A 27,838-nucleotide genomic window follows, 5' to 3' on the forward strand; every position below is an offset into this window, starting at 1 on the left:
TAAGGGCTATTTAAATAGGGAAAGAGGAAGGCTTTTTGCAGGCTTTTGACATTGATTCAAGTAGAATCATAGATGAGGGTTATACTGGTTCCAGTAAGTACATCATGAGTATTAGAGATCCCTGAACCCTCTCCGTAATACCACAACACTATCTTACAATAGGCAGTTAGCGTCCCAGTAGTTATCTCTCGCAGTCATTCAGTCCCCGGTAACCCCCTCCCATCAGATACTCAACATCTGGGTATACAAAAAGATGGTGAAAAAGAAAATAGTATTTTTTCAGTGTTTATTATGTTTCTTTGTATATTTATATATTTTATACTCCATTTTAAATAAACTTTTTTTCCACTTATATACAAGATGAGGCATTTACAAAACACTATGTACACTGTTTAAGAGAGAGATCTCTGGCTCGGCTGGGATCTGTTGTCAATTATGGATTTGGAAAGGGATGTGTATTGGGAATGCCTGCAAACTATGCAGAACTATCAGGGGAGGGCTTGGCATTTGTACACATTTGTACGGCTAATTATCTTTCCACAGCTTTGGTTTCCATTTCTGTGCTTCTTGTATGCATGTGCTTTACTTTTTGTGTGGTTCAGAGCACTTTCTGTCTGGTCTTTCAGTGAACTCGTGTTAATAATGTTATCACAGATCTTTTCCACTTGGGGCTGCGTTCCGAACAGCACTGTGATGTGTGATTTGCATGTTCTGCTTAAAAAACAGCCATAGCAGGTTACACTTCACAGCCATCTCTACCTCTTTTTCTGTTAGTTAAGAGGGTGTGCAGAAAGTCAGACCCAAACTAGTCTGTTGGAAGAACATTTCCACTTCTGTCCTCTTCCGTGTTCTTCGACATCATGACAGAATGTTTTCGTGTACCTTTCCTGTTTCCTGTCAGTTGTCTCTTATTTTCATGCTGCTTAATCGTTGAACGTCTGTGAAGGTGAAACATTCGTTTTACACAACTCAGGCAAAGACACTGGAGGAGCGGTTTGTCCATCCAGATGAAAGCTTTTTACTGCCATCAAATCAACGGTAGGCTTCCTAGGGAGAGTTTGTGGGGGGGGACTGTGTGTCCCACTGATGCCTGGGAATTGTGTGTGTTGTGATGTGAAAAAGCTGTGGAAAACAGTCAGATCAGAGTTCTGTTAAAGCACTCTGACTGGACTGAACTCCATAAGATAAAGCCTCTTTCTTCCAGGAGACTCCAGGAAGGAAGAGGTACTGTACGTACAATACAAGCTGGAACATTTCTGTTCTGTTTGAGCAGTCCCACCAGCAGGACTGGTTGAAGGGAGGAGTGGGACCCAGGCCTCTCTGCTCATGGACAAGTAATGAGAGGGTGAGCCCATCTAGCCAGTCAAACCTTACTCGCACGAGTACAAGAGGTTGGAGGAAGCCAGAGCACCTGGTGAAAGCCCACCTGAATCTGTGGAAATCCTACAGATGTGTAACAGACAGGTCCCGAAGGACAGAAACAGACCCAAGAGCTGTGATGTTCGGTGCTAACCACTACACCTTCCACAATACCCATTTTACATGACCCAGTGACCCTCTGTGCTTGATTTAAACATGTGGTCGTGAGAAGTTCTTAAGGGGTCCCTAGAAGGATTTTGTTTCCGAGACCACTGACTTTGTTTTATTTTCTCGAGTGTACCAGTATTGTCTTCGTTTTGATGACATGTAACAAACTGGAAAAGTCGAGTGTAAGAGGGTGTATAGCTACTGTTTCTGAGGGCATGGCACAGCTGCCTTGAGGAATTTGGATGAATGGCTAACTGCATTTACACTATGTTCTTCAGAACAGAGAAACCAGACAGAATACTGAGTCAGAACAGAAATAGGAACCAAGTGCAATAGAGAGCATGACTTCTAAACCTAAGATAGTCTCTTGCGTGTTTGATAGCAAATAAATTGATAGTTGGTCATATCAATGTAAATTCCCTCAAAGTTTCAGTTTTAAACACCAGGGATCTTTCGTACAGTTTTTTGTTTTTTTATATTACATACAAAATGCTGTATCACTCTCCCTACACATCAGTTAACATTGTATAAAAATAAACATTTATATATCATTATGACACATCGGCATACAATATAGTATCAATAATAATAAAACAAGTGACATAACTGAAATAAATTAGGCATCATCTAAGAAAAGACAATGGTGAATGAAAGAAAATTCACAACCCAAAGATAGTGTCATCTGTGTGCCCGTGTGCGAAACAGCTGCTGCTCAACACTGCCACCTGTTGGCAGGCTGCAGCCTTTGTGGTGCAATCTAATTAAAACTTGTGCGCTAGTAACTTGTGATTTTTTTCTTTCACAGTTTATTCTTTTCTGAAGTGTTTAGCATTTGAAGCATTATGGGTGTCTTCTGAAGATCAAGCGCTCCTGAATAATATTTTCCACAATTCTGAATGCATGACTGTATTATTATATTCGTGTTCCATTTGTTTGATAAGAAAGCTCTTTCTGGAAACTGTTTCCCCACATTTCCTTACAGATGGTAATCACATTGCCAACAAAACTGAAACGCTCTTTACCTACAGCTTCAGAATGGGCTGTTTTTGCCAGGCAACAGATAAGACTTCCATTACACAGAAGTTTGATCTATTTCAGATCTTGGGAGGCTAATGCTATTTATATCATCTGACACGAGATGATGTATGTTTCAAACCTGCTACCTTACTGTGAGTAGATTTGCACAGGCAGACATGTGAAGGTAAAACAATATAAAATATTAAGCTTTTCCCTTCCATCATTATCATTTGTGAAAGAGTCTGCACTTTGCAATATCCAAAACAGATCCACCTGCTATGAAACAGGAATTTTGTGTGTTTCTCTGGGCTGTGTGGCAAAGCGTGGATCCATGTTTGTCATCAGACTTGGCTGAAATCCTTAAGAGAGACCAACTGGATTCAAACCTGCTATCTCTGGGCTCTCTTCGGCTGTGTGCCCTGGTCAGTTTTATACAAGATGTACAGTACCACTCTGGAACATGTAGGTACTGCTGTAGTCTGAAGTACAGTGGCATGCATTATGTGGAAAAACAAAGTTGAACAATTAAAGAACAATAGAATAAGGCTGATGAAAGCAAAGCTTTTGCAGTGATCATTGGTTTGTGCCAATGTAAAATTGCAAATCTTGTTCAGAATTATTTTAAATAGCTGCTTAATGCACCTATCTCAAGTGCGTCATAACTTACGACTCGAGTGATAACGCACAGAGCTCTTCCACATCTCCTTTCCTCCGACTTGCTTTTCTGTTTTGAAAAAAAGGCTCAGAACTGCCTTATAGTTCAGTGCCTTTGAGTGAGAAGCTGCCACATGCTTACAATTTATGTGCCGATGTGAGACGAAGATGCATAACGATATTTTAAGTCCATTTTGTGTAGCTTGGTAAACCAGTTATGAAGATACGTGGAGGATTCCTTAAGGTACTGCCCAGTAGTAATGGTTTCTGCTTGTAATACAGTTAGATTTAGATGCTATCTTAGAGGAAGGTGGTTTGGCTGTAAGAGGTAGCAAAAACTCAATAAATCTGTGAAAGCTGGCACATTCTTGCTGCAGTTGCTGTCTGTTTTTTTCTAACGCTCAGGATAGCTGCAAACAAATTCACATCTGCAGATTTTCAAGTCCCATGCACTGATGATCAGGTTGCTACACCATCACTCAGTCACCACTTTACTTTGTGTGGTTGGAGGGGAATTCCTCTGTGACTTCTGTAATAAAATCGGGTTCTAAAGAGGGAAACCGAGCGTAGAACAAGACTGCAAGCTGAATTAATGCCGTGAGGCATAGAGAGGATGGGTGAACCGAATGTGAAGTTCAAAAATTAAATGGGAAAATCAACAAAATCAAATGGCATTCTGAATGCAGTATTTGACTGTATGTCTAACAGAAACTAGAATTGTGCCTGAATGCTGAAATGCTGTTTTTTTTTCACATTACACGACAACTGTGTGTCCTTCGATAGGACAAAAGTGTAAAGAGTTTATATTACATTTTATATGCTTGTAAATGTACATGGTGCTGGAGATTAGGTGCAGTGCTGGGTGTGTGTCACAGGTTGTTAGATCAAGTTCAAGTCTGTGCACTTGGTAGATGTGGACAGCATACCATAGCTGTAAGCAAAGTCCTATTCATTCAGTGGAGCCTCCTACCGAACATCTTAAGAGCTAGGGCATTCACAGAGTGCTTTCGAATGCTTCAAGCTCCTCTCTGTCTCCAGCTGCAAAAGGGCACAGTCATGGCCAAGTACATTAGCAGGAGAGAGCTTTCCTTCTTACTGTCGCACAATAAACTGGGCTGGTTGTCCAGTTTCACCCACAAAAAACTGGGGGCAACTTCTTTTCTTCAGATATGGCCATGACAGTCTCTCCACCATCTGATCAGTCCATAGCGTTGTTTGTAGTGATGGTATAGGTAGCCCGGCCAGCCAGTCACAGCAAAGCCCATTCCTCATTTTCTGGAGATCTGTCAGTTCTTTCTCAGCTGTCTTTTTCCTGTAAGAAGAAGCTGAAAACACAGGAATGCAGTTAGGAGCTTGCATCTGGGACAGTCACTCATTACTCATTTAGTCAGATTTAGTATGAAGAGAAACTTCACTTTTACTGTAGTTTCCACTTGTGAATCTACAGTATGTCACTGACACACTGAACAGCTGCTCTAAAGTCACTTTTGTACAGTTATAAAATGGGCATTTTGTACAGTATTTACTGTTGAGTCCCATGCTGAAATACTCTGGGGTCATGAGAAATTTATCCTCATAACAAACTGCAACCTGTGGTGAACAAAATGTATTGTGACACCATGTATTGAAAATGAGGAAGTGAGCACAAATCCAAGAGATAACTAAATTCAATGAATCAAGATAAAAATGTTGTTCTGAAGATTACACGAGGATTATCTGAGTGAGATGTTTTCGTCACCATGCTCCCCATTGATACCTTAATGACAATGCTGTAAATGAAGTCTGTTTCAGTAAGGGTCTGACAGAGTTTGGAAGTGAAAGGTGTCAAGTATACAGTTGAAAGACATTACAACATGTTTGTATGGGTGTTTCCATAATATCGGAAATTCTTCCACTCAAATCCACAGCCACATGCACGTAGCTAGGAAGGCTATCATTCAGCCCACTATCCTTAAAAGGAGAGAACATGTATTTTCCTGTTATTTTGTTTTGTTTTGATCTAGCAGCCTGTCAATTAAACGTGTCCTGTGTTCTCCGCTGTTGCTTTGTTTGCTTTAAATGTGATTTGTGATTTGTGAGATAACTATTCCAGCAAAAACAATTTCTCAAAGTTAATGGTGGGAGGTATTTACAGGAGAACAATTGGTGTTGTATTGTGCTTGGTGGTCCATTCTTACAGCACTGTGGTGCAATCCTGATATAATCACCGAGAAGCAATTTCTGGAAGCAGATTCAGAGAGAGAAGACAAGTATACTCTTAGAAGTAGACTTCAGAAGCAGCTATTAACTCATTCTTCTGAGTAGCAGAGGAAACAAAAAGGTGTCTAGTTAAGGTTGAAGCAGTCATTGTGCCTGATTTCATCAAAGCCATTCACACAATTCAGTCTGGGACACATGCATAGCATACCATGCAGAGTAACAACCATTGTACAAGACAGAACCAATTCAAATGTCACATAGTTTAGGGTGAAGGTGAAGCTTCTAACCTAAGAGGCTAAAAAAGCCTCTCTCCCACTCTACCTCTCCCTCTTTCTCTTCAAATGCCTTGGATACCGATGGTATCTCTGATACTGTTCAAGTCTCCACAGGAAAAGGTAAACAACATGGACGGTTTATTCGCTCTCAGAAAAAAGGAAAAAACAAAATGTACAGTGCAGAGATCCGCTGCCTAAGCCTTTTTAGGAACTGCTTTCAATTCCTAATGGGGTGCTGATTAGTGCATCAGAGAACACTGCACAGAAGAAATGGGTTCGGGGTTGCAGTTCTTATTCATAATCTACAGGGAGGTCAATAAGAACATTAATTGATTGAAAATGAAGCATTTGAATTTTGTTTGCTGATGTAGTTGCCCACAAAGCTTTGAAAAATGCTTTAAGTTTGAAAACGTAAAAAGGTTTTGGAACTATAAGAGTGTGTGTAAAATGTATTGTACTTTCACATGCAGCTCTGGGTATTCTATGTAAAGTCATATTCATGCAGGGCAGATGTGTAAGATCTTTTGATCCCTTTTAAGAACACTTTCTTATCAGATCTCCCAGTGCCAGAATGAACTAATGTCTGTAAACAATCTCCTGGGTGCCACTGTGTGTTTTTCATTTGATCCTGTAATATTTTTCTTCTTCCTCTTCGAACCTCTAAAATATTTACCAAAGAGAGAAGTGGAACAGATAATGCTGGGATGAATACTGGGTCATTTTGTAAGTAAAGATTAACTCAGACACAGTAGACTTCTGGGAAAAAGGCCATCTTTAGGTTAGTTGGTCTTACAATGGCTTAAGGTACTACAGTATATACTGTATGAGCAGGAGAGCTGTAGAACAACTACAAATTATTATCTTGCTTATTTTTCTATATACAGTACCATGTGGTTTACAGGAATCTGAGTTTTTATCACCAGTCTTCCAATTTTTGTTTAGTGGAGCTACTGTACCTGGCTATGGAGAATTGGCTGAAAAAAAGATGGGTATTGACACCAAGACAATATGTTTAGTATTTCTGGTAGCTGTGAGAGCTTTTCAGACACATAACAATTCTATGGAGAATTTCAGTAAGATTAGAAAGTCTCTGCACAGTAATTGAGTGTTTGTAATATTCTAGATTTTACGATGGGGTTAAGTTTGCTTGTGCAATGTTTTCCAAAGTGTGACATAAATATCTTTTGAACCTTTCCAGTATACCTCAGAGGGGTTCCACAGTTACAAAGAGAAACAGAACAGATGCAAGAACAGAGAAGAATGCAAAACATAAGAGAACCAGGAATAAAGAGTTATTTTGGATAAACTTTTTCACACATGGTAGTACAAGCATATGGAATAGGTTATAAGAGAGGGCCAAACCATCAAAACAATGCCTTGTGACAGTTTGCAAGAGACCTGGACGTGTTTCCAGAACATGCAGGGGCTGAGGAAAACTGAGGAGCTGGAAAGTTTTATTCTTTTAGCCTCAGTTCTGGAGAGCAAGATGTGAACACTGCACTGTGGACAGAACTGACCCGACACACATTGCAAAAGACAAATCTTTAGTCATGTCCTGGATTCTCTTGCCTCTGTACAGTATTCCTTGGCAAAAGATGAAGTGTTTTAAACTATGATTGCAGTATGATCACCAAGCACGTTTTGGCCCTTTTTGATGTACTTCCATGTTTGGATCATAACTTTTTTGGCACTACTACCAGAGTATGTTTGAGTGAGAAAGAACGTACCATTATTACATAACCTGAAAGACTGATTATGAATTGACTGTGAAAACTTCAATGTAATCTGATCCAAACTTGGACTGAGGTTTATGAACAGAATTAAAATAAAGTGGTAAAAAAAAACTTGATTTAAGTCTTTTCACATGCATAATAAGGAGAAAAATGTGCTCAGTTTCTCGGTTCACAGAAAATTTCGATATACCTTGAAATGCTTTAGACTCTATGCAGTCCATATTTGCATTTAAGACAAAATTCCATGTTTTTAATTAGTGGAGGTAATTTTTAATTATATAGAGACCTTATACTGTACAACTATAGGTCAGCTCCATGAATAAAGCTATTTTGCTCTCTGTGGTATGAAATTAATACTTAAAACCTGACAATTTATTCTTTCTAGAACTTTCTAGAGCCACCACTACAACTTGTTAAGTTGTTGGCATTATTTAATTTACAGTACATGTCACACAGCATGAGGAATTACAGGACAACACATTAAAACAGTATAGAATTTATGCTAAACTGCTTCACACCAAAGCTAAGCATTCTTAATAGATCACAGTTATACAAAGTCAGGCAACCCTGTTTAGTCAAGATAAGACTAACTCCTGGGTTCATTGGTACTGTACATCATTTTCATGCAGATGAGAATCATGTTTGCAGTTTATTTAACTCTTTACAGCATGTGAAAATGTAGGGTAGACATAGCCATGGTTTCAGAATAGCAGATAACCTCTTTTAACAGAAACATTCTCCACAGGGGTACAATAAAGGCAAACATTCCCTTCCCATGCTAGTGAAGAATTTTTCTTGCAAGGTCATTATAATGCCTAGTTATTTTGTTGACCTAAGTCTTAGTTCAGTGGATAAGTCTCCATTTCCATTGGTTTTAAATTCTTTTAGAATTTGCATAGTGGAAAAGGAATTCAAAGGTCGATGCTTGTCTAAAATGCATTTTAGTTTTAAAATGATAAAAACAATAAACAGACATACTTATGAGCAGCCCGATCATGCATATAAAACTATAAACTACTGATGAAAGATACCATGCTAAAAACCATTCTGAAGAGTTAGTGTTGATTCATCTACATTGTGACTTTACTGCTAAAATGCTTTGGAGCACTGGACACAGGGGTTCTGTAATCACCCATTCAGCAGATTATAGAAGTGTGGCTCACCTAACATTTTGGAGCTAAATCAGTACAGACCAGAAACACTATAACTGAGATTTTTCTAAAGAGAAAGAGGAAAAAATAAAATTATTTAAGGATTACAGAGGAATCAAATCTAGGGATATCTAATCAGTCCATGTTAGCAGTTGAATGCAGACCCATTACAGAGACAGAGGGATTATGCTAAGGTAACAGTTTGCTGTGCAAATCATGCTGACATACACAAATATTGTATTTTTTATTGTTAGATCTTAAATGTAGCAAAGTGTATTTTCAGGTAATCCACTCATTGTGTCTCCAGTGATGATACTGCGAGACTGTCAGCAGCCCTATTACCCTGCAACTCCCAACTGGTAACCCACTGAAGCTAAGCAGTCTGGTCAGTTCCTGGATGGGAGATCTCCTGGGAAAAACTAAGGTTGCTGCTGGAAGAGGTGTTAGTGGGGCCAGCTGGAGGCGGTCACCCTGCTGTCTATGAGGGTCCTAATGCCCCCAATATAGTCACAGGGACACTATACTGTAAAAAGGCACCGTCCTTTGGATCAGAAGTAAAACCAAGGTCCTGACTCTCTGTGGTCCCCAGGGTGGCTTTTGAAAAGAGTAGGGGGTGTTACCCCGGCGTCCTGGCCAAATTTCCCTTACCGATCATGGCCTCCTAATAATCCCCATCTATGAATTGGCTTCATAACTCTGTTCCCCTCCCCACTGTCTAATGAAGACAGTGATAACCTTGTCATTAGTTGACTTCATCTACATCTTAAACTTTGTTATTCTAGAAATGGCAAACATGTTTGATGTATACCTTACAAAAAATAGCAGTGAGTAGTTAGAACTAGTATTTTTTTCTTTTCAGTGCTGTGTTTACATTCACATTTCTAAATGCTGCATCGAAAGACATTGTTTCTTATTACATCTCATGCTGAATAATCTCTGGTTCATGCTATGTGTATAAACAGAAATACTGACAAACTTATGAAAGTATGCCACTATGATAACACAATCCTGCGATTTAATGCATGAGTACTACTCATGTCTTGTGTCTCTGGGAGTAACAGGGGGTTGTCACGTCAAGCCTTAGGGGAAAGGGTTCCCCCGTTCAAATTGCAGGTCATTGAAGGAAGTGAAAACGTTTCACCCAGTGACACTGAGGTCTGACACCCACTGAAGGCTGAGGAGGTGGCAGTCCTAATAAGGTCCTGTGGATTCTGACTTGTTGAAAAACAAGCTATTTTTAAAAATGTGAATGTCTAAAGTTGGCGTCAAAGACTTCTTTAGAAGACTCTACCCCTAATAATTCTTTGAGAGTGCCACCCTGAAGCAAGTGAGTGTCCCCTTCAGATTGTCTAACACAAATTCATACTTGCTGTAATTCCTTGGTTTTGAATTTCCTTCAGAGAACATTAAATTGATTTAGGCTGATCTTTGTATTTCCTCCAGCAAATTCAGCTCTACATATTGAAAGAATATTCAAACCTCTGGCAGTGCACAGGAGACCCATAACTGTGTTGTAACATGTCTCTGTGCTCCCCTGGAGAACAAATGATATTCATGGATGTGATTCAGGAGAAGTGGTGGGCTACAGTCCCTAAAAATGCAAACAAGCAATGCGACTCCATTCTCTGCTCCCATATTTGTAAAAAAAGCATCTTAACTTGGCTATTTCATAATCTCAGTAAATCATTTTCTGTTTGTGTGTGCTAACATATCCAACAATGGGCCCTTCTTTCTGCACAAAATTTCACAATGCGTGGCTCTGGAGACTAGTTGGGGTTCCTAGTTTTGCTTTTGCTCTTAAAGTGAGCTGATACCAATTTTTAGAGAACATGCGTGCTCATCTGGTGATAGTTTTAAACAGGCTTCAGTTTAAACAGGAAACATTACACAGCAGGAGTACAGTCCAAAGTTATTACAAGGATTTTGTGAAATACAGCCTTTAATATTGCATTAAGCCCAGAGTTTTCTTTAAAAGCAGTCTTGGAAGTGTGACTGGTGAGGGCAGACCATGCATACTGTTAATTTGTACTCATAATCTTTGCTAATATTTTGTGTGACCTGAGACTATTATACAGTATGTGTGGTTGTTAAGCAGGTCATATAGAAAAAACGACTGTAGTTATCCACATAAATACAGTAAGCTTTTGTGTGGGTCAAACCCGACTTCAGTTCATATCATGTTGTTATGGGTTTGTCAGTAACACTTATTATTACTATTTTATTACAATTGCTTCTATAAAACATCGGGAAGTTCTTTAGGATAATTTTTAATGAGTGAAATGCGATTTCTTTATCAGTAGTGCATAAAGTCATTAGAAACATAGTAAATATCTGGAATTGACTTGTTTAACTACCCAAAGACTGAAAGTAGAAGTACATTATTTAGAGGGAAAAGTGATGCTCCTTAAAATAGTCCCAATTGTTCAGTTTAATGTTGAAAAAATGGAATGAAACTAGTGTTTTTCTCATGTTGGAATGAGCAAAAAGAAGAGGAGGGTCTTAGGTTAGGTGACATAGGTGATTACAAGCTGTCAGGACCCACTCCCTTCAACAGGAAGGTAATTCAGATGTTTTATGTGAAATGAAGGGCAGTAACTACTGTACATAAAAATAAATGGCTGTCTGCTGGTTGGGCAGCCTAGGGATAGGTCACAAAAATGGGTTATAAAAGTGGTCAGAGAGACACTGTAAAATAGTCTTAAAACTGGACTGAATGTCTGTGATAATGGCTTAAAGTGAGCAGTGGGAGAGGTGTTTTTTTTTAGCATTTCTGCTATCTCTAAACATGTGGCAGCTTCCTAGCAATTAGATGTGGAGATTCTCCCGAATCTAATTTTACCGCAGACAGTTATCATGGCCACTAACCACTAAATAAAGACAAACAAAGACAAAATAGGTCTGGAGTTGTGACAAATAAAGAAACACACATACAGTAAAACAGAAAACACAGATAATGTGTTGAATCCCACTGGCACTGTACATGGCAATGATTGTATTATTGTGTAGTCTTTGATTTAGAAAGCATTAGGACACGCCTGGAAAGTCTCTGGTTCAATTTGAAGACTATTTCAGCATCGTAGCATCTTGTGTTTTATTTAGAATGTCTATTCTGGCTTTACTATAAGCTCTTTGTTTTTGTAATTTCTTACATTTCAGAGACTAAAATAACTTGATAACATCAGCTGCCCAATTCTAATCTGTTAGGTCTTCACACAGAGTTTCGTCTGGCACAGTACAATCAAGGATTTATTGCACAGCAACTGTGAAAAAGGAATGTGAATTAATAGCACATTCATATTCATATTTTGTGATGAACGTTTTAATTTAGGGCAGCATGGTGACTTGAAAGTCAGTGCTGCTATGTTACAGCTGTCGGGTCCTGAAACTGATTGTGGACACTGTGTCTTCTGTATGGAGTTTGCATGGTGGCCTCCTTGTATGTGTGCAGTTTCACCAGGTGATTTACTTTTCAAACTCATGATAACAAGGTTCATTAAATTAAAGTTATCCCTTTGTGCTTGTGTGTGGGGGCTCTACAGTGGACTGGTGTCTTGTTCAGGATGAGATCCTGTCTTGCTCTCTGTGTCTGCCAGGATAGACTCTGGGTGACTGTGACCTTTTCTGATGAGCGGTGGATATTACCAATAACCAATAACCATTCTACAATCATGATGAAGTTTCTAATCGTAATCTTTGGTGTAGCTTTGTACTGAAAATAAAAAATGCACTATAAAAACAGCGAGGGAAAGCATTTCTACAGCGACAGCCAACCTCCTGCTCTCATCTTCTGAAGTGGACTACTGTACCTTGTGTTGTATTACATGACTAGCTATAAAAGATGCCTAAGGAATAAGAAGCCTGGGACAGCTATTTCTGTCCTTCTGGGAGAATGGCAAAGTTTTTGTTTCATGTCAATTACAGTGAAGTATTTTTCTTGAGGAAAAAAGTACAGGCCGCTCAGAAAAGAACAAAGAGCCAGCCAGGCAAGAACTGCTCTACTCTCCAAAATAAACCAGCAACTCACTGGGAGACTCAATACAACCCCATTAATTGAATCTGCCAGACTCTCTATCTGTCTTGTTCCTGACAACTCCTAATTTTTCACAAAAAGCACTTTTGATGTCACTCTTTGATCTTCCTGATTGATAGGCTTTTCAGTGGATTTTTCCCAGACAGAGCTCAAAATTTTTCTTATTATTCATTAAAAATGTCTTATATTTTTACTTCCACTTTCCTCTCTGCTTCACAATGCCACCCCAAAGTTCACCTTTGCAACCCGCACGAGATTGCAGGAGATTGAGGGAGGACAAACATGCTTTGAACTTAAAATTTCCTTTCCACCCACGGGGCCTAATCAATGGATGTTGGATTAATTTGCTCCTTTGCCATGTGTGTGCTCAGAACTGTTTGTGGAGAGTCAGCTACAGGTGGGTTTCATATGAAACCAGGCTGTACCACTGCCAAACTGCTTGAAGATTTATTATCTTCATTTTATTCAGTTCACAGTTTACATCCACAACTATCACACATAGTCCCGAACACAGTCAACTTTCTAGAACTCTTATACACATATTCCAGCTAAATAAAAAAATACTCAAATGAGAGCTGGAAGAAAGATCATGTCAGAAAATGTCAGGCGTAGCAGGGCTTCAGAACTGTGATTTTAGCCATTTATTTCCCCTGCTGACCTCCAGCTACTGATCAGCTCTGAGAGGTGATTTCAGAGCAAAAATTAGTGTTGAACATTTTACACATGGAAAAAGTCTTTGGGGGCCATGTGAGACTTCGAAATGAAAATACAGGATCGAGCTACTGTAGGAAATATTTCTTTTATGGAATACTTGCAAGAGCTGCACAGGGATACCTGTAGAATTAAATAGATTTAAAACCTCAAGTGCCTGGTGGATGGTATTCAATGTTAGCAAGTGCAATGTTCCATGTTGGTAGTAACAGCAAACTATGAATATATAGTGGGAAACACTGAGCTAGAAGAAGCACCATCTTAATCTTCTAGACAAAGTAGGGAAATAGGATACGTAGTTAAAAGTATAGAATGTAATTTAATTTAATCAGGGTGAACAATTTTAACATTACAATGCATTAGCAAGATTAATACATTGTGTATGACTTGGTCACCAGGTTTCAAAAATGATATTGCTTCTCTGGATCTAAGCCGGAGAAGAACCTTGAATGGAGAAGATTACAAGGATACCTTATTCAAGTCTTCACAATTCTCTAACGCATTCACAAAGTCCGCCCAGCAGAGTTCTTCAGATTGAATGGTGAAAGAGACACCAGAGGACACTAGAAGTGGAAACTACAGGGAAGTGCATTTCAAAAACCTGAGAACAGGAGGCAACTTCTTACCCACAAGGGTGTGGAAGTATGGAACAACTTACTTAGTTATTTTGTTAATGCTGATAACCCAATTATTTTCAAGCAACTGATGAGATTCTTAGATCAGTTAACTACTAAGTACCAAACAAGTGAGAGAAGATTCAAATAGCCACCTCTCACTTGTAGCCTTTCTTATGTTATTTTGTATTATTTTCTTATTACAAGTGCTTAGTACAGACTTCACAGAGAAATGTTTATCCTGAGTGACATTTTGTACACCATTGTAAGCTACTGTCACCTTTTGCACGCACGCCAACTACAAAACAACGTTTCCATCTGTAGAAGAATTGGAACTGTATTGTACTATCACATGCACACTAAGACAAGTACAGCAGGTATTATCTGTCATTTCCTATTGTTTATAATCACATTGTTGCATCTGTGCTCTGCCCAGGAGGTCTGTTTTTTTTGTGTGGCTTGTGCAAAAGGAGCAGCTTATAATATACTACACAATGCACAACAGTGCTGTGATGCAATCGAGGTCTCTAGAATTTAATGGGAGTGTTTTTTTATTCATGCTGCCTGATTACAGCCAAAATAAGTACAACGAATGTCAAACACATTAAAGTGTATTGATGGTGTGATTACAGATGTGAAACTTCCCAGCAGTGTTAGTTCCACTTGAATCTTCTTGTGTGTTAACCTATCTAATTGTATTCATTTTTTTTCTGAAGTGTTTCATTGTTTTACCTCATATCTTCTGGCGGCACATGAGTTTCATTAGTTCAACAACCCTGCGACCATGAAGTCATCTGTGCTGCAGGATTTCTCCAGGCATGATTGACACGCCTGTTTCTGAGCCATGAGGAGAAAACGCTGGGGCCTGGTTTTCTACCGATTTTCTAAATGGAAGAAAGAACAGATATTTAGGAGGCTCAAATTCAGCAAATTCAGAAGCTGTCGGATTGATTCTATAGCATTGTAATTAAAAAAAAAAGAGCTTTTGTCCATGGTGATGATTACAATTTCCTCTCTTCCAGACCTGTTTTAGTACCTGTTTATACAACTGGAGCAACCTGAATAAGGTATCTCACTTGAGTCATCACAGCAGTGTGGACAACTACAGAACTCTACATAGCTACCCCTTATAACACAACGGCCCTGACAGACAGGCGTTTGAAACATGATGGAAAACACTGTCTGACGTGACCCGCGGCTGTCATTTTTCCTCATGGCTGTTACTCACAAATCTGGCAGCCACAGGAGTTCCAAGGCACTTGTCGAGGCCAATTGTGAGAAGGTGTGACAGGGGGAAAAAAAAGTTGGGAACTCAGTGAGAAGGTATGCTGAGTGCAAGAGGGCCAGCATGTATTGTATTTCTTGACTGTGGGAGCCGTTGAAGTTTGGAGTCGTGCGCGCATTAGGAATCGAAGCACTGCACTGCATTGCTCCTTCATAAACCAATCCCGGTATTTTGAAATGAGTTTTTAAAAGCAGGATTAGCCCTGGATTGAGGCAACCCCCAGTGTGGAGAACATCATTGATCAGAAATAGTGCACTGCTCAGTGGTGGTCTCCCCCTTCTCACTGTGCCTGAATGTCCATTCGCTGTGTGGTTACAGCGTCCACTGACCCCGCTGTCTCTTCCATTCCCTCCTCGCGTCTTTCCAGTTAAACCAGTTAAATCATGATAAGGCTCATAACTCGAGGAGAGGAGACACTCCATTGCACGGCGAATCGTACTTGCAGGCACAAAATGACCAAAGTCATGGAAAGCACAGGGATCCTTCCAGACAATGTTTAATCACTGAGACCCTCCAATTCGCAGGGCAATCAGAATAGTTTCTTCCAAAGCTATTTTGGAAGAAGCTCCAAAATAGCTTCTTCCCCAGAGCTGTCAAGTTGGTGGCGCCCCCACTCCCTCCCACCATATTATGATCTCTCCTAACGTCTTCCTGTACCCACAACGACTGTACTCCTACACCACCACACACACGTAAGCCGAAATTGTACTGTCCCCTCGATAGCCCAGTAAAACTGTACCGGTCGTAATAATATTTAATATTTATTAATTAACCATACTATTTTTAACCATATTATTTTTGCACTGTTCCAAGAATTACTTTGCACTGTTTTTGTCCTGTTATATTTTCTCTGTTTGCGGAATTTTGCACAGTTTTGATTACTTGATGACATGTTATTTATGTTATGTTATTACATGTTACTGTTATTGCTATTGTGTTATTGTCTATTGTCTTATCTTCTGTCCTATTTATATACTGCACCTGAGTGACTAATGAGAAACACTTTTCATTATACTATGCACCTGTGTAAGTTTAATGACAATAAAGTTGAATTGAATTGAATAGCTTGAGAGGCAGAATTGCGTCTTTCAATTTTATAACGTTTGTATCTAGCCATGTCAGAAAAAAGTATTCATAAACAGAATTCTGGTAGGGAGGATTATTAAACTTAAGACTATTTTATTGCTCTACTTGTCAGCATGACGTGATGTTGTTCCATTTATTTTATGCAGTACCTTGTAAATGTCTCTGACAAAACTTTAGATTACTTTTGTTTTACTATGCACATGGGGACATACTGTAGTAATTAAACTAAAATCAACAAGCAATTCTTCCTGTCTGGCGTGCCATATACTTGTATTGCACTTTATGGGACAAAATGAAATAAACTGATTAATCTGCCTAGGGAGCAAAGCCACCCTCTTATTAGCAATTTTTGTGTTTCCTATCAAGAGCAAAGCAGTTCCTTCCATACTGCTTTCACCCTGGATAGAATGTGGGTCTCTGTTGCGATTCAGTTAATTTGTAGAATCTGAATGACCGGACATCTAATTCACAGGCAAATCAGTGCATGAACTGTTCTCCAACTCAATGGTTTCTAAGTCATCCTTGTAAAGCCTTGTTTTAATCTGATATTGGAAAACAATAGTTTCCTTCACCTGTGCTGCTAGCACATACAGTATAGTAACAAAGTGCAGGCAAAAAAATTCACAAAAAAACAGATTTCTTATCCACCAAATTTTAAATTAGTTTCTTTGGGTTAAGTCTGGGGAGCCAGGCATGTGTGCTTGTTTTTTATTCCATCAAGCAGCTGTAGAATTAGTTCTTTTAATAATGTCTTTGATCGATTTTTAAATCAGTGAATACAACAGTTAAAAAACAAGACAAAACAAAATGCAACTTATACAAGTCGTGCACTTCAATAACATCTTTGACTGACTAATTTGCTCTTAAGATTTACAGTTATTTTGGAAATTAATTTTAAGTCTGTATGATACTGTATTTAAATAGGAAAGCCCATTCAATTTTAAATATCCCAGGGTTCACCAAGTTTTCAAATGTTTGATTATATCATCGATAGATGCAGATAACACGTATTTCACCGCTATTTTTCAATGATCCATTGAAGAATGCTTTACCCTCATAGTCCCCCTGGTTCGATGCATCGGTGTGTAAAAATATTATTTCTTCTTGTTATTGTGTAACATATGACATTTTCTAAACACTGTTAACATCAATTGATTGTCGCAACCATTCTACTGGTACCATTGTTCTAGAAAGTACTGTAGCTCGAAGCTCTTTTGTATTAACATTGTAAACAGTAGCTTGCAGTACCATGGGACCAGCCCCACAGGGGAACAAGGGAGAAAATATTTTTGTCCAGGAATTGACAGACAAGAATTTAGTGAGAATTCAGACAGGCGAGTTTTTATGAACCTGAACTAGATGTGATTCAGTGGTGATGTATTACAAATGAGCCAAGGAGCATGAGTGCAGCACAATATGAAGTAGTTTACTGAGACTGGACTGAAACATTCTGCCATTTTCCTAAAAGCATTGCAAATTACCCAATAAATCAAAGCTATCCTCAGCCCCTGTGTCCTTAAGTTATATCCCCTGTGCCTCCAGTGGTACGTGATGTTTCTTGAAGGGAAAAGAGCAGAGATAATCTGTAAATAAAAAGGGATTATATTCATTTTTGGAATTTATTGACCTTTCACAGTCAAGAACAATTGTTCATAAAAATTGAGGCTACAAATGCAGGACTATGACATTGCAAAGGGGAAATTGTTTCATGTGGAATTCTAAAATAATGTAGACTTGCATAACAATCCCTGTGATGAGTTGGAAACTACATTTTTCTTACAGAAAAAAGGTCAAGGCCGATGTACATGTGTGATTATAAGCTGTTATCTTGATCCCTCAAGATTAAGACAGTCTTTCATCATGGGTTTATACGTTCGTAAGCAATGCAGTGAAACTGCTGATTTTTTAAAAAGCTTTGTATCTTTTGCGTTAAGGAATGAGGATAAAATAAAACTGATAGCATAAAATTGAATAAAAGTCATTTTTAAAAATTTTAAAAATTGCTAAAACATCTCGGTGTATTTTAAGAAATGAATTACTTGAAGCAGGAGGTTCACTGAGTTAACATACTTCTACAATGTTTTGTAGGTAATAAAATTATGAACCATAAGGTCCTTATTATTATATTAGTCTAATTTAAATATCATGTATTTGTTGTTCCCAAAAATACAAACATTGTTTAATAATACATCTGAAAATAATCCTCTAAACTAAGATGTTATTTGAGTTCTTTAAAGAAGTAAAACACTGAAAAATACCTGCCTGCTTCCTTTACCTATCCCCAGAAGTTGCAGTAGTTGCAAATTTCAACACAAACTGATAATCCAGATCTGAAATGCTTGGCAAAACCTTTGTACTCTGACCTTATACAGTGAGGGACCATAGATATGTTAGACATGTCTTACTGCTTTTCATAGCCAGTTTTCCTGAAAAAATTAAATTTAAAAATAGGTATTGATTTTTATTCATATGTATACACATTGTGCATCTTTTCCTGTTTGTATTTTTTGCATTATTCTTGAATGCTAGCTACTCCAACAAAACTACCCTCTTAAAGCACAACTAAGTGACCTCAAACTGCAGTCCAAAATTGCACATCAAAGTACAGTAATGTACAGTAATGTTCTGGTGCCAAAGGGTTTTAATGTGAGCCCAGAAACTCCAGATTCCTTTAACAACACAATAGGATACAAGGCAATTAAAAGTGAAATAACAGGAAAAAGCAAAATTATACAAACTGGCTATTAAGATAACAGAAATACAGTTTGGTAAAATGCCCTAGAAACCGCTCCCTGGAATCGTATCTTGGTAAGCAGGATGAATATTTCTGTCATCGCTATTCATTACTGTTGCCAGCTACTCACAGGCGTTTTTTTTTACGGGTAATTATTAATGATTTTCCAAGTAGTTGTCTTTGAAAGGCTTAAGTAATTTAAGCCAAAACCTCTTCGGTTTCTTCATGGTTACGTTATCAGCCACGATGGCCCTGGTATTTCAACAGATCAAGGTGAACAAATACTAGAATAATTCCCATTTGCAAAACTGTGGTGAACTACTGTATGTGAAATCAAAAGCAGTCTATGGTATATCATAGTTTACTTTGCAGTCACGTAAATATGGTCCGAACATACTGTTTCAGCTGGTTCACTACTTTCAGGCTACAGCTTTACTCCAAACCATATGGAGAAAAGAACAATTGGAACTTCATTTTGGCAACTTTAAATCAAGAAACTTAGCTTCTTTTGTCATGGGTTCTCCTACAGCAGCAGCGGAGACGTCTTTGCTGTCAGGTGGGGAGTCATTTCTGCAAGACTGTCTATTTTTCTTGGAAAGGCAAATACATCTGTGCTGTAACTTGAGTTTTATTTCATCTTTGCGAAGCAGCGTGGCCTGGCAGTGGCGTGTACCATTAATTGCTTGCGGTCTCCGTCACATTTGAGAAGGTCTTCCTTTTCAGAAAGTATTTTGGCTGGAACAGAATGCTCATCAAATTAAAAATCTAAGCAGGGGCACCCTCCAAAAATCACAGAAAAGCACGAAAAACACCCAGAATGCTGAAAAAAGAAGTTTCCTCGTTCTGTTCCAAAATGATTTATGGTATTTGAAAAAACGGCATCTAGTTCATGCACTACATACAGTAGGTTTCTAACTTTTTATTACATTTGTTTCCACTCTTGCAAAATATGGACTTTGCTCTTTCTCTCATTGCACTACATTCAATTCTGAAAAAGTGAATGCTCAAAGTTTCATAGTACTAGTCTTCAAAATACATTACTTTGGTAAAGTTATGTCCTTTAGAATTGACTACTGAATAAATAAAGGTGAAGAATAACTTAAATAATGAATAATCATTAAGTTCATTTGCAGAAAAATGGAAGAAATGATCAATCTCCTCTTGTTATGTTTTTGTGTTCCAATTACATATTAACTAAGTTTCCTGTTTTATTGCCGTTGGTATGAAGCAATACGTAGAGCTCATTGAAACCTTTACTGATATGTGTGTTATGTAACAGAGTGAATGAGAATGGAATAAGAATACTGTATATTAATCAACACTGTAGATAATACTGTTATTGATCCCTTTGAGTCATAAGATATGTATTTAAAAGGAATACAGTTTATTGCATATTGGTTTTTAAACGCATTTAACTGATGTATCGAAACATTTTGTTGCAGAGCAAAGTATCTTTGTTCTTTAGTGATTTTTTCAGGGATTTATCCCTTCCACATACTGTACAATAAAAACTCTCAACATTTCACATATTTGTACCCCATTTGTGTATTTTTAGAAACAGTGAATAGAATTGAAACGAATAAGTATATCCCCTTAAAAAGTTACAAAAATAATTTACTTTGATTTAAATTAGTACACTTTTAGTGCACTTCACTGTGATTGTATCTCATCCTAATGAGATTCAGTGAGACAGATCAGGAGATCACATTTTCAAATCTAATTTCACGAAATTTGCCAGATGTTGACATTTTATTACTCCTTCAATACGTTAATTTATCTGTAACATAATCTATAATAATATATAACATAGATATTTATGACATTTCCTGAAAATTGTGTTTTTCAATCATATTGATGCTATTATCAACCAACATTTAGTGTTAATTTCATCCAACTAACACGTTCGTACAGTTAAGATTACGGTTTTATTATAATGGCTTTGCGACTCGCCCTCATAGTGAAACGTTAAGCATAGTTTTGTAGAGCTCTCGGGTTCACGTGGGTATGCGCCCTCTCCACTGCTGCCTCAGGTCGGCCCTCCACCGCTGGGGACTCGAACCCGGACCTCCGACATCACTCAACAGGGAACCAGCCAGCTGAGCCAAAGGGAAATCTCCCCTCAGCCCGGCGGCTGAGGTCCCTGCTATTCACAGGGAAGGGCAGTGATGTCACCGTGCTGGTAAGCCGACTCGCACAACCAGTAATGTCGGTCGTATTCATTACAGTATTATTAAGATGACCTGTCATATACCGTATGAAGTTAATGCAATGATATACAGTAGATGGAGAGAACTCCTGTTCTGCTGCGAATCGCTTAGAGAGAGATCCAAGCCTATACTCCCTGTGGCTCTCTGGTTGTAAACAGCTGGTAAACAGCTTGTACCATGGCAGCTAACGGAAGACTGGTCCCACAATGATAAATTTTATCAGCTCGCAGAATGCGATGGGCGGCCTGCAGAGGGGCCCTCACAGAGAGAGACAAAACGACAAGACCCACATGCACACCGAAAAACTAGCAGTCCAAATGAATTCAATATAGTATGCATGACAATTCCAGCAAAACTACAGAGAAAAGCAAATACATACAGTACTAGATCTCCTTCAGTTTAGTGAATGAATGTTTTTTTACGTTGATTTGCCCTGTTTATGGATTAATTGCAATTAAAACTAAAATTCACTTAGTTAAAATAATTTTAATCATACGTCTTATTGTGACAGAGATCTTAAATTATATATAATTACATGTATTTTAACAAATACTACTGGATATAATAGTTTTAATTTTAATACATCAATGACACAGCAGAATTCAAAACCTTTCCATGAAATTTGCAGTTCATACCGTAAATTATATTATGGGTTTGTTACTCTGTTTTTGTTCTATATATATATTTATTCAGTTTTCAGCTGTTGTGACTTTATATCCCTCTTAATAGAATTAAGATATGTAAGATTTAACTCCAAAAGAAATAACACACCACAATGTACTCCTCAGAGCTGGCATAGATCAAAATGTTGGAATGTATTAAAATGTTTTGCTCACTGACTGTTAAAAACATCTGTTGCTGATATGTGAAAATGTGGTATGTTATTAAGTACAGGCCCTGCAACAGAATGGTGTTAAAATATTTATATAAAGACTTAATATAAAGTAAACACAATATAGCTGTTAAATAATTAGGGTAATTTATCTAAAACCTAGGAGCTCTATATTTAAAACACTTAAGCACTTAATTTCCCATTGTGTCCTATGGGGAAATAAGTACAGCACATAAGTATTTTAAATATTGGTCCTAATGTGTAAAGTATACGCTGTCTGAATATCTGTCAGTAGAACTATATCTGATTTAATTCAGCGAGCAGATGGGATAAAGTTTTTAAAATATTTTCAAAGGAAGAACAGAATAAATATATTGTGCATGGTAGCACATCAAAACAGTTCTTTATAATATACAAGGCTGTAATGTAATTTAAACTCCAATTAGCATTTATTAAAATTGCTTTGATTATGTTGGAGATGTGAAGTTTCTAAATATAAGATGTAAAACATTATTTTGAGTGACAAAAAAAACTTAAAAAACAAACCTCAAAATAAGATGCAGTATGATGTTTTGCTTATACATAATGACACGACCCTGTCAGGTACTTATTTTCATATGTAAGGTACTAGAACCTTGTACTTTTTCCCTTATTTATTAAGTGTTGTAAATATTGTTATTATAATATACTTAGTATAATTCCATGTCCAGTTCAGTCCAACACATAGTATGGTGTTCTAGTGATTTCAACAATTTTTGATACATGGTGCCAGTAATCCACAGATGCCTGGGCAATTGTAGAAATACTGTAAGAAGATCTTTGTATCAAATACTAAGCGCTAATACTTACACAGCTGTATTTTTTCCACTTAACATACCATATGGAAATGTGTGAATTTTCTGCAGATGCACACAGATCTTTCCCACATAAATGTGGGCCATGGGGGACTGTGTGTTCCTTCCACTTTCCAAACACTACAGCCTGTAAGAATCTTTTTCCATTTGGACTTTTTCTCTTTTTTCTTTTACTTAAAAATCACATATTAATAATTTGTCAGGCGGCTATGTTTTACAACTTTTTAAGAAACTTTCTCAAACTCCAAGGAGGGCTAGTTTCTCAAAGTACAAAATTCTTCACTATGGAACTGCTGAGAAATGAACCATTGAACTCGTCCAAAAGATTATAAATACAATTTAGTATTTATATACACCCAGTTACACAATTTTCATTAAACCTGCGTACATATAAAATGTTATCTGAAATAATTAAATTATAAACTGAAATCCAGTTTGTAATCCACTGAAGAAGACATTTAAATTCGAAGTAATGTTGTTTACTGTTCACTTTAAAACATGCATGAGTTACCATTCTTATATTTTATATCTTGTGATACTTTTCTAAAGTCATTTTTTTATTTTCTTTCAGATTTGGTCAGTTGGTTATACAAACTAAAATCTGTATTTACAAGATGATACAATAAGGTGTAATTCAGTGTCCTAGAACTGGGATACCAGTACATAGTAATGGTCAAAATTGGAATACATGTGAAGATCATTAATGATAATATTTTTAAAATGTATTAACCCCCCCCCCAAAAAAAAGGCTTGTTACCATTATTCTTGTCTTTGCATATTCTGTGGTTGACTACATTTAAGTAATTGTAAGGATTTGCATACAGTATGAAATATATAAATGTATGTTCAATGTTAATGAAGTGGTTTTCTGATGTCTTATGTGTCCATGACAAAGATGAAAAAAACAAGCATGTTTTTATTTGGTAAAATAGGAAAATGAAAAGTTTAGTGATTGTAATAATAGATTTGAATTGACTGAACAAGAACTGACCAGCCTCATTTTCAAAACAACTGGATCTACATTTCCAAACACCTGTTTCTTGAGTTGTATGTGTCCAGTTGTCATTAGTGAGCTTTCAAAAATGAAAGGATCACAGCATTTGTGCTGGGAAGTGGTCCTACAGTCAGTACAGTACATCTTGTACTCAGCTCAGTGCGGTCTCCTGTTCTATCTATGCCATTTCACACTTCATCTGCACAACAGCAAACCTGTACTGTACTCTGAAAAGCTTTTATGCTACAAAAATCAAAAAAAGAACAAACATGGAATCATGCTATCAAAACATCCTAATACTAAACAGCGAGAGGAAAATTCTCTGTGATTTTTATTGTTTTTTTTTTTTTTGTGGTTTTGGTTCCTGAAATGTATTGTTTAATGTATAACTGTGTAAATAATGTTTCTTCTTGTTAAAATGACACAGTCATTTCTTTAAAATAGATATACAATGTTACTGAATGGCAGTAAAAAGCTTATGACAAATACAGTTTTATCATTTACATTTAATGTTCTTAGAATTTTCTGCGCCAATAACAGTTGACTTCTCCAAGTGTAAAACAGGAAAACAGCTCTGTAATGTTTTGGAAAGTTTTGAGGACTTGTACAGATAGTAAGGATATTCTAATATGATTCAGGGTAAAAGTCAAATGAAAACAACATCAAACAATGTATGTAAAAGTCAAATTATATTATTCAGTAGCTCTGAATAGAACAAGAATTTCTCTGCAATTGATGTGTAAACGTCTCTATATATGTGCATACACTATATATACATATACCCAAGAGCCCTTGTCCACACACTCACATACAGTACACACATATGGATGCCTCTGTGTGAGAGGCAGCGGTGTGTAGCATATAAATTGTTGAGATTAACCATTACATTCCTGATAATTTCAGCATTCAAAATATATTGACTGTAGCCCCATCTGAAAAAAACAACCCACTTACAATAAAAATCAATGTCCTTGGATTCAATCTCTTTTCAAGGCTGCCAATAAGATTATTAAATTGCTATATTGATTTAACCTCAATGCTAAGTGGAGAACATGACAGGTATTGTAAATATAGTATATGCCTACTACTGAAAGAATGCACGGAAAATTCAGAAAGCACAGGATATAGACACATGATAAAGAATGTGGTTGTACAGGCATGAGAACAAAATGCCAGCTGTTCTAAATGTCAAAGATCTTAGCAGCTATAGGGCATTGAAAATGCAGGGTGCACCTTCTAAACTGTGACCACAATGTTCAGAACTTAAGTATGACAACAGAAGTTGGTTGTGTTTCATTGTTTGAGCAGACATGATAAGACTCCCGCTGCATTGCATCAACATTGTTTGTTTTCACTGTTTGGTCTTTCTCAGGACCATTTTACTGCTGAGTTTCAAATCAGCAGGAAGCTAGAGACGTCAGATCAGGAGATAGAACTATACCACTGTTCTATTTCAATCAAACCACACAGACCACATTCGAAGACTGTACTAACTAGATGCAGTTCGTGTTGTGATACCACTTTCCCACAGTAGTTTTAAAGATACAGACATTTACGCCAGAAGTAGTCTGATTTTGGAGTGCAGTGCTTGTATAGAGTTGTTTTTTGTTTGAAAACTGCCAGCTTAATCTTTGCTTGTGCCAACGTACAGTAATTCTGATTCCTGAGCGTGTTTCGAGTGTGCATTTGTTTTTATCGAATCGTTCATGGAGATTTCTGCTCCCCCAGTTGTGAGTGCAATGTTGCATCAAAGGTCAGAAACCATACAGTGATTGGTGCAAACGCAAACACAAACTGCAAGGGCAAATTCAAGATAGAAGCCACACTTACATCTCTGTCTCAGGCTCCGAGAGGTCACTGAAGTGAGTGCTGCCGTTGGAAAACGGGGGTCCCGGGGAGGGCTCCTCACTCCTGCAGCTGCTCTGGCTACTGGTCAGGCTCTCGCCCCCCCGTGTCCCCTCGGTTTTCTCTGGGGGCCTTTTCTGGAAGGAGTCGCCCAGGCTCACTTCTGGTGCCCCCGACAAACAGGGACAGTGAGTCCGGAACTCCTTGTAGAAGACGTTCAAGCGGGGTGCAGCGACCCACGGGCAGCCCAGCAAGTTCTTGAAGGCGGTACGGAACTCGGGACTGCGGCAGTAGATAATGGGGTTGAGGCCGGAGTTGATGTAACCTAGCCAGTTGAGCAGGAGAAAGATCAGGCGATCAGGAGTGTTCCTGTAGAAAACTTTGATGATGTTGGCCACAAAGAAGGGCAGCCAGCACAGGGTAAAGGTGCCCATGATGATGCCCAGGGTCTTGAGCGCTTTGTGCTCTTTGACAACCGTTAGCCGCGAGGGCCTGCGCTTGGAGTTCTTCCTGCGGGTCGCCGTGGCACCAGAGGCCGGCAGGTTGTTGTTGCCGTGAGGCTGCTGCTGCAGCTGCTGCGACTGCGGTGGCACCAGGGCCCCTTCGCTCTGGAAACGCAGGCGGTTCTTGTCGATCAGCTGCACTTGCCCGGTGGCAATGATGAAGACGCGGGCGTAGACGAAGATCATGATGATCAGGGGGATGTAGAAGGAGACCACGGAGGACGCGATGGCGTAGGGCATGTTGGTGATGAAGTCGCAGCAGGTGGACTTATTGTAACACTCCTGCGCCTCGGTGTTGTTCATGTCCCGCCAGTCGTGGTTCATGATGGGTGGGAAGGAGATAAGCGCGGAGACGGCCCACACCACACACACGATGAGCCGGGCACGCCGCTTGCTCAGCAAAACCTTGTATCGGAGGGGTCTGGTGATAGCGATGTAGCGGTCCACTGCAATCACGCACAGTGTCTCGATGCTGGCGGTCACACACAGGACGTCCACCGAGGTCCACAGCTCACAAGAAGTGGTGCTCAGCAGCCATTCACCTGATATAATGATGGTTGCCCCCAGAGGTACCACGAGGACACCCATGATAAGGTCTGCACAGGCCAGAGACATGATGAAGATGTTGGTTGTGGTCTGCAGCTGGGAGGTGCGCGTGATGGCTATAATGACCAGCAGGTTCCCAAACACAATAATTAGGATGATGATGGCCATCAGGGGACTCAAGAGCCAACCCCCAGTGGCAGCTTCTATAGTATTATTTGAGGATGTGTCCATCTTTGATTTGACCTGTCTGTTGATTATAGTGCAAATCAGGATGCTTCCAGATACCAGCTTCCACAATAAATGTATTTAGGTTTCTCCTGTGGTTTTTGCATGATTCAAAAAAGAATCCACAAAAGATAAAGGCAACATTCTTTATATGCCTCATCAACTGATTGATCGGAGATCAGGATGATTAGTTACAGAGGGAATTCAAGTGCTTCAGATGGAAAAACAGGTGGTTGAGTCCCTTTCAGCTTCTCTTCAAATGTCACCACTAGGTCAAGTTTACAGATAAAAGAAGTAAAAAGGCAGTATGATCAAGCAATCACCATTCGATTACCGAGCAGGCTAAATTTTCCTGGCTCGGTCCCTCTTGGGTTTCTTTTGTGATTTTGCCTTTCCATGCAACCCAGTGTCAAACACAGAAGAACAGAAGCAATCCTCTTTTGGTTTCTGGAAATCAGTCATCTTTCTGTTGCTTCAAACACTTATAGAAATACAAAGCCAAATGCATTCAGTTCATTTTTTCTTTCTCCGTCTTTTTTGGGAAAAAAAAAAGTTTTGAGAAATTCAAAAGGTATGTATTAAAAGTTTATTTAAAAGCCTTAAAGTGCCCCTCTGTTTCAGAAAAATCCATTCTGCAGTTGTCTGTTTCTTTTGAGCCAGTGTCACCTGGACAGACTTTATGTGAGCTTCCTTTCATTGTTAGACTCTACTGCTGCCGGTATGAGTGAAGGAGAGTTAGCCCTCAAAGATCCAGGAGTGCACTGTGCTGCTTCTCTGCCTGCCTCTCTGTCGCTGTGTGCAGGGCTGGAGCCCAGA

General features: G+C 38.5%; 1 protein-coding gene across 4 annotated transcripts; it reads right to left on the bottom strand.

The window, feature by feature from the left end:
• Positions 1-272: 272 nt before the first annotated feature.
• Positions 273-27,838, bottom strand: LOC148674185 (beta-1 adrenergic receptor-like). 4 transcript variants are annotated; one of them, XR_015935267.1, is made up of 3 exons: positions 25,734-27,838; positions 14,644-14,795; positions 273-4,523 (listed from the first exon to the last, which is right to left on the bottom strand). XR_015935267.1 is itself a non-coding variant. In XM_088624092.1 (2 exons), exons 1-2 carry the CDS (start codon positions 27,026-27,028, stop codon positions 4,496-4,498), a joined length of 1,323 nt encoding a protein of 440 aa, XP_088480218.1. In that variant the 5' UTR covers positions 27,029-27,838; the 3' UTR covers positions 273-4,495. The 4 variants fall into 4 exon arrangements, 2 of the variants coding, with proteins under 2 accessions (XP_088480218.1, XP_088480219.1); XM_088624092.1 differs by lacking the exon at positions 14,644-14,795; XR_015935268.1 differs by lacking the exons at positions 273-4,523; positions 25,734-27,838 and adding an exon at positions 17,764-20,342 and having other exon boundaries at positions 14,650-14,795.

This window comes from Lepisosteus platostomus, chromosome 3 (assembly GCF_059453375.1).
Source record: "Lepisosteus platostomus isolate fLepPlt1 chromosome 3, fLepPlt1.hap1, whole genome shotgun sequence".
NCBI classification, from domain to species: domain Eukaryota; kingdom Metazoa; phylum Chordata; class Actinopteri; order Semionotiformes; family Lepisosteidae; genus Lepisosteus; species Lepisosteus platostomus.

Bases quoted from the DNA above. Each gene is read 5' to 3' on its own strand.
- LOC148674185 (XM_088624092.1), bottom strand. From the start codon at position 27,028: ATGGACACATCCTCAAATAATACTATAGAAGCTGCCACTGGGGGTTGG. The intron at 4,524-25,733 runs GTAAGTGTGGCT...CTGTGTTTTCAG, and splicing joins TCGGAGCCTGAGACAGAGAT to CTTCTTCTTACAGGAAAAAG.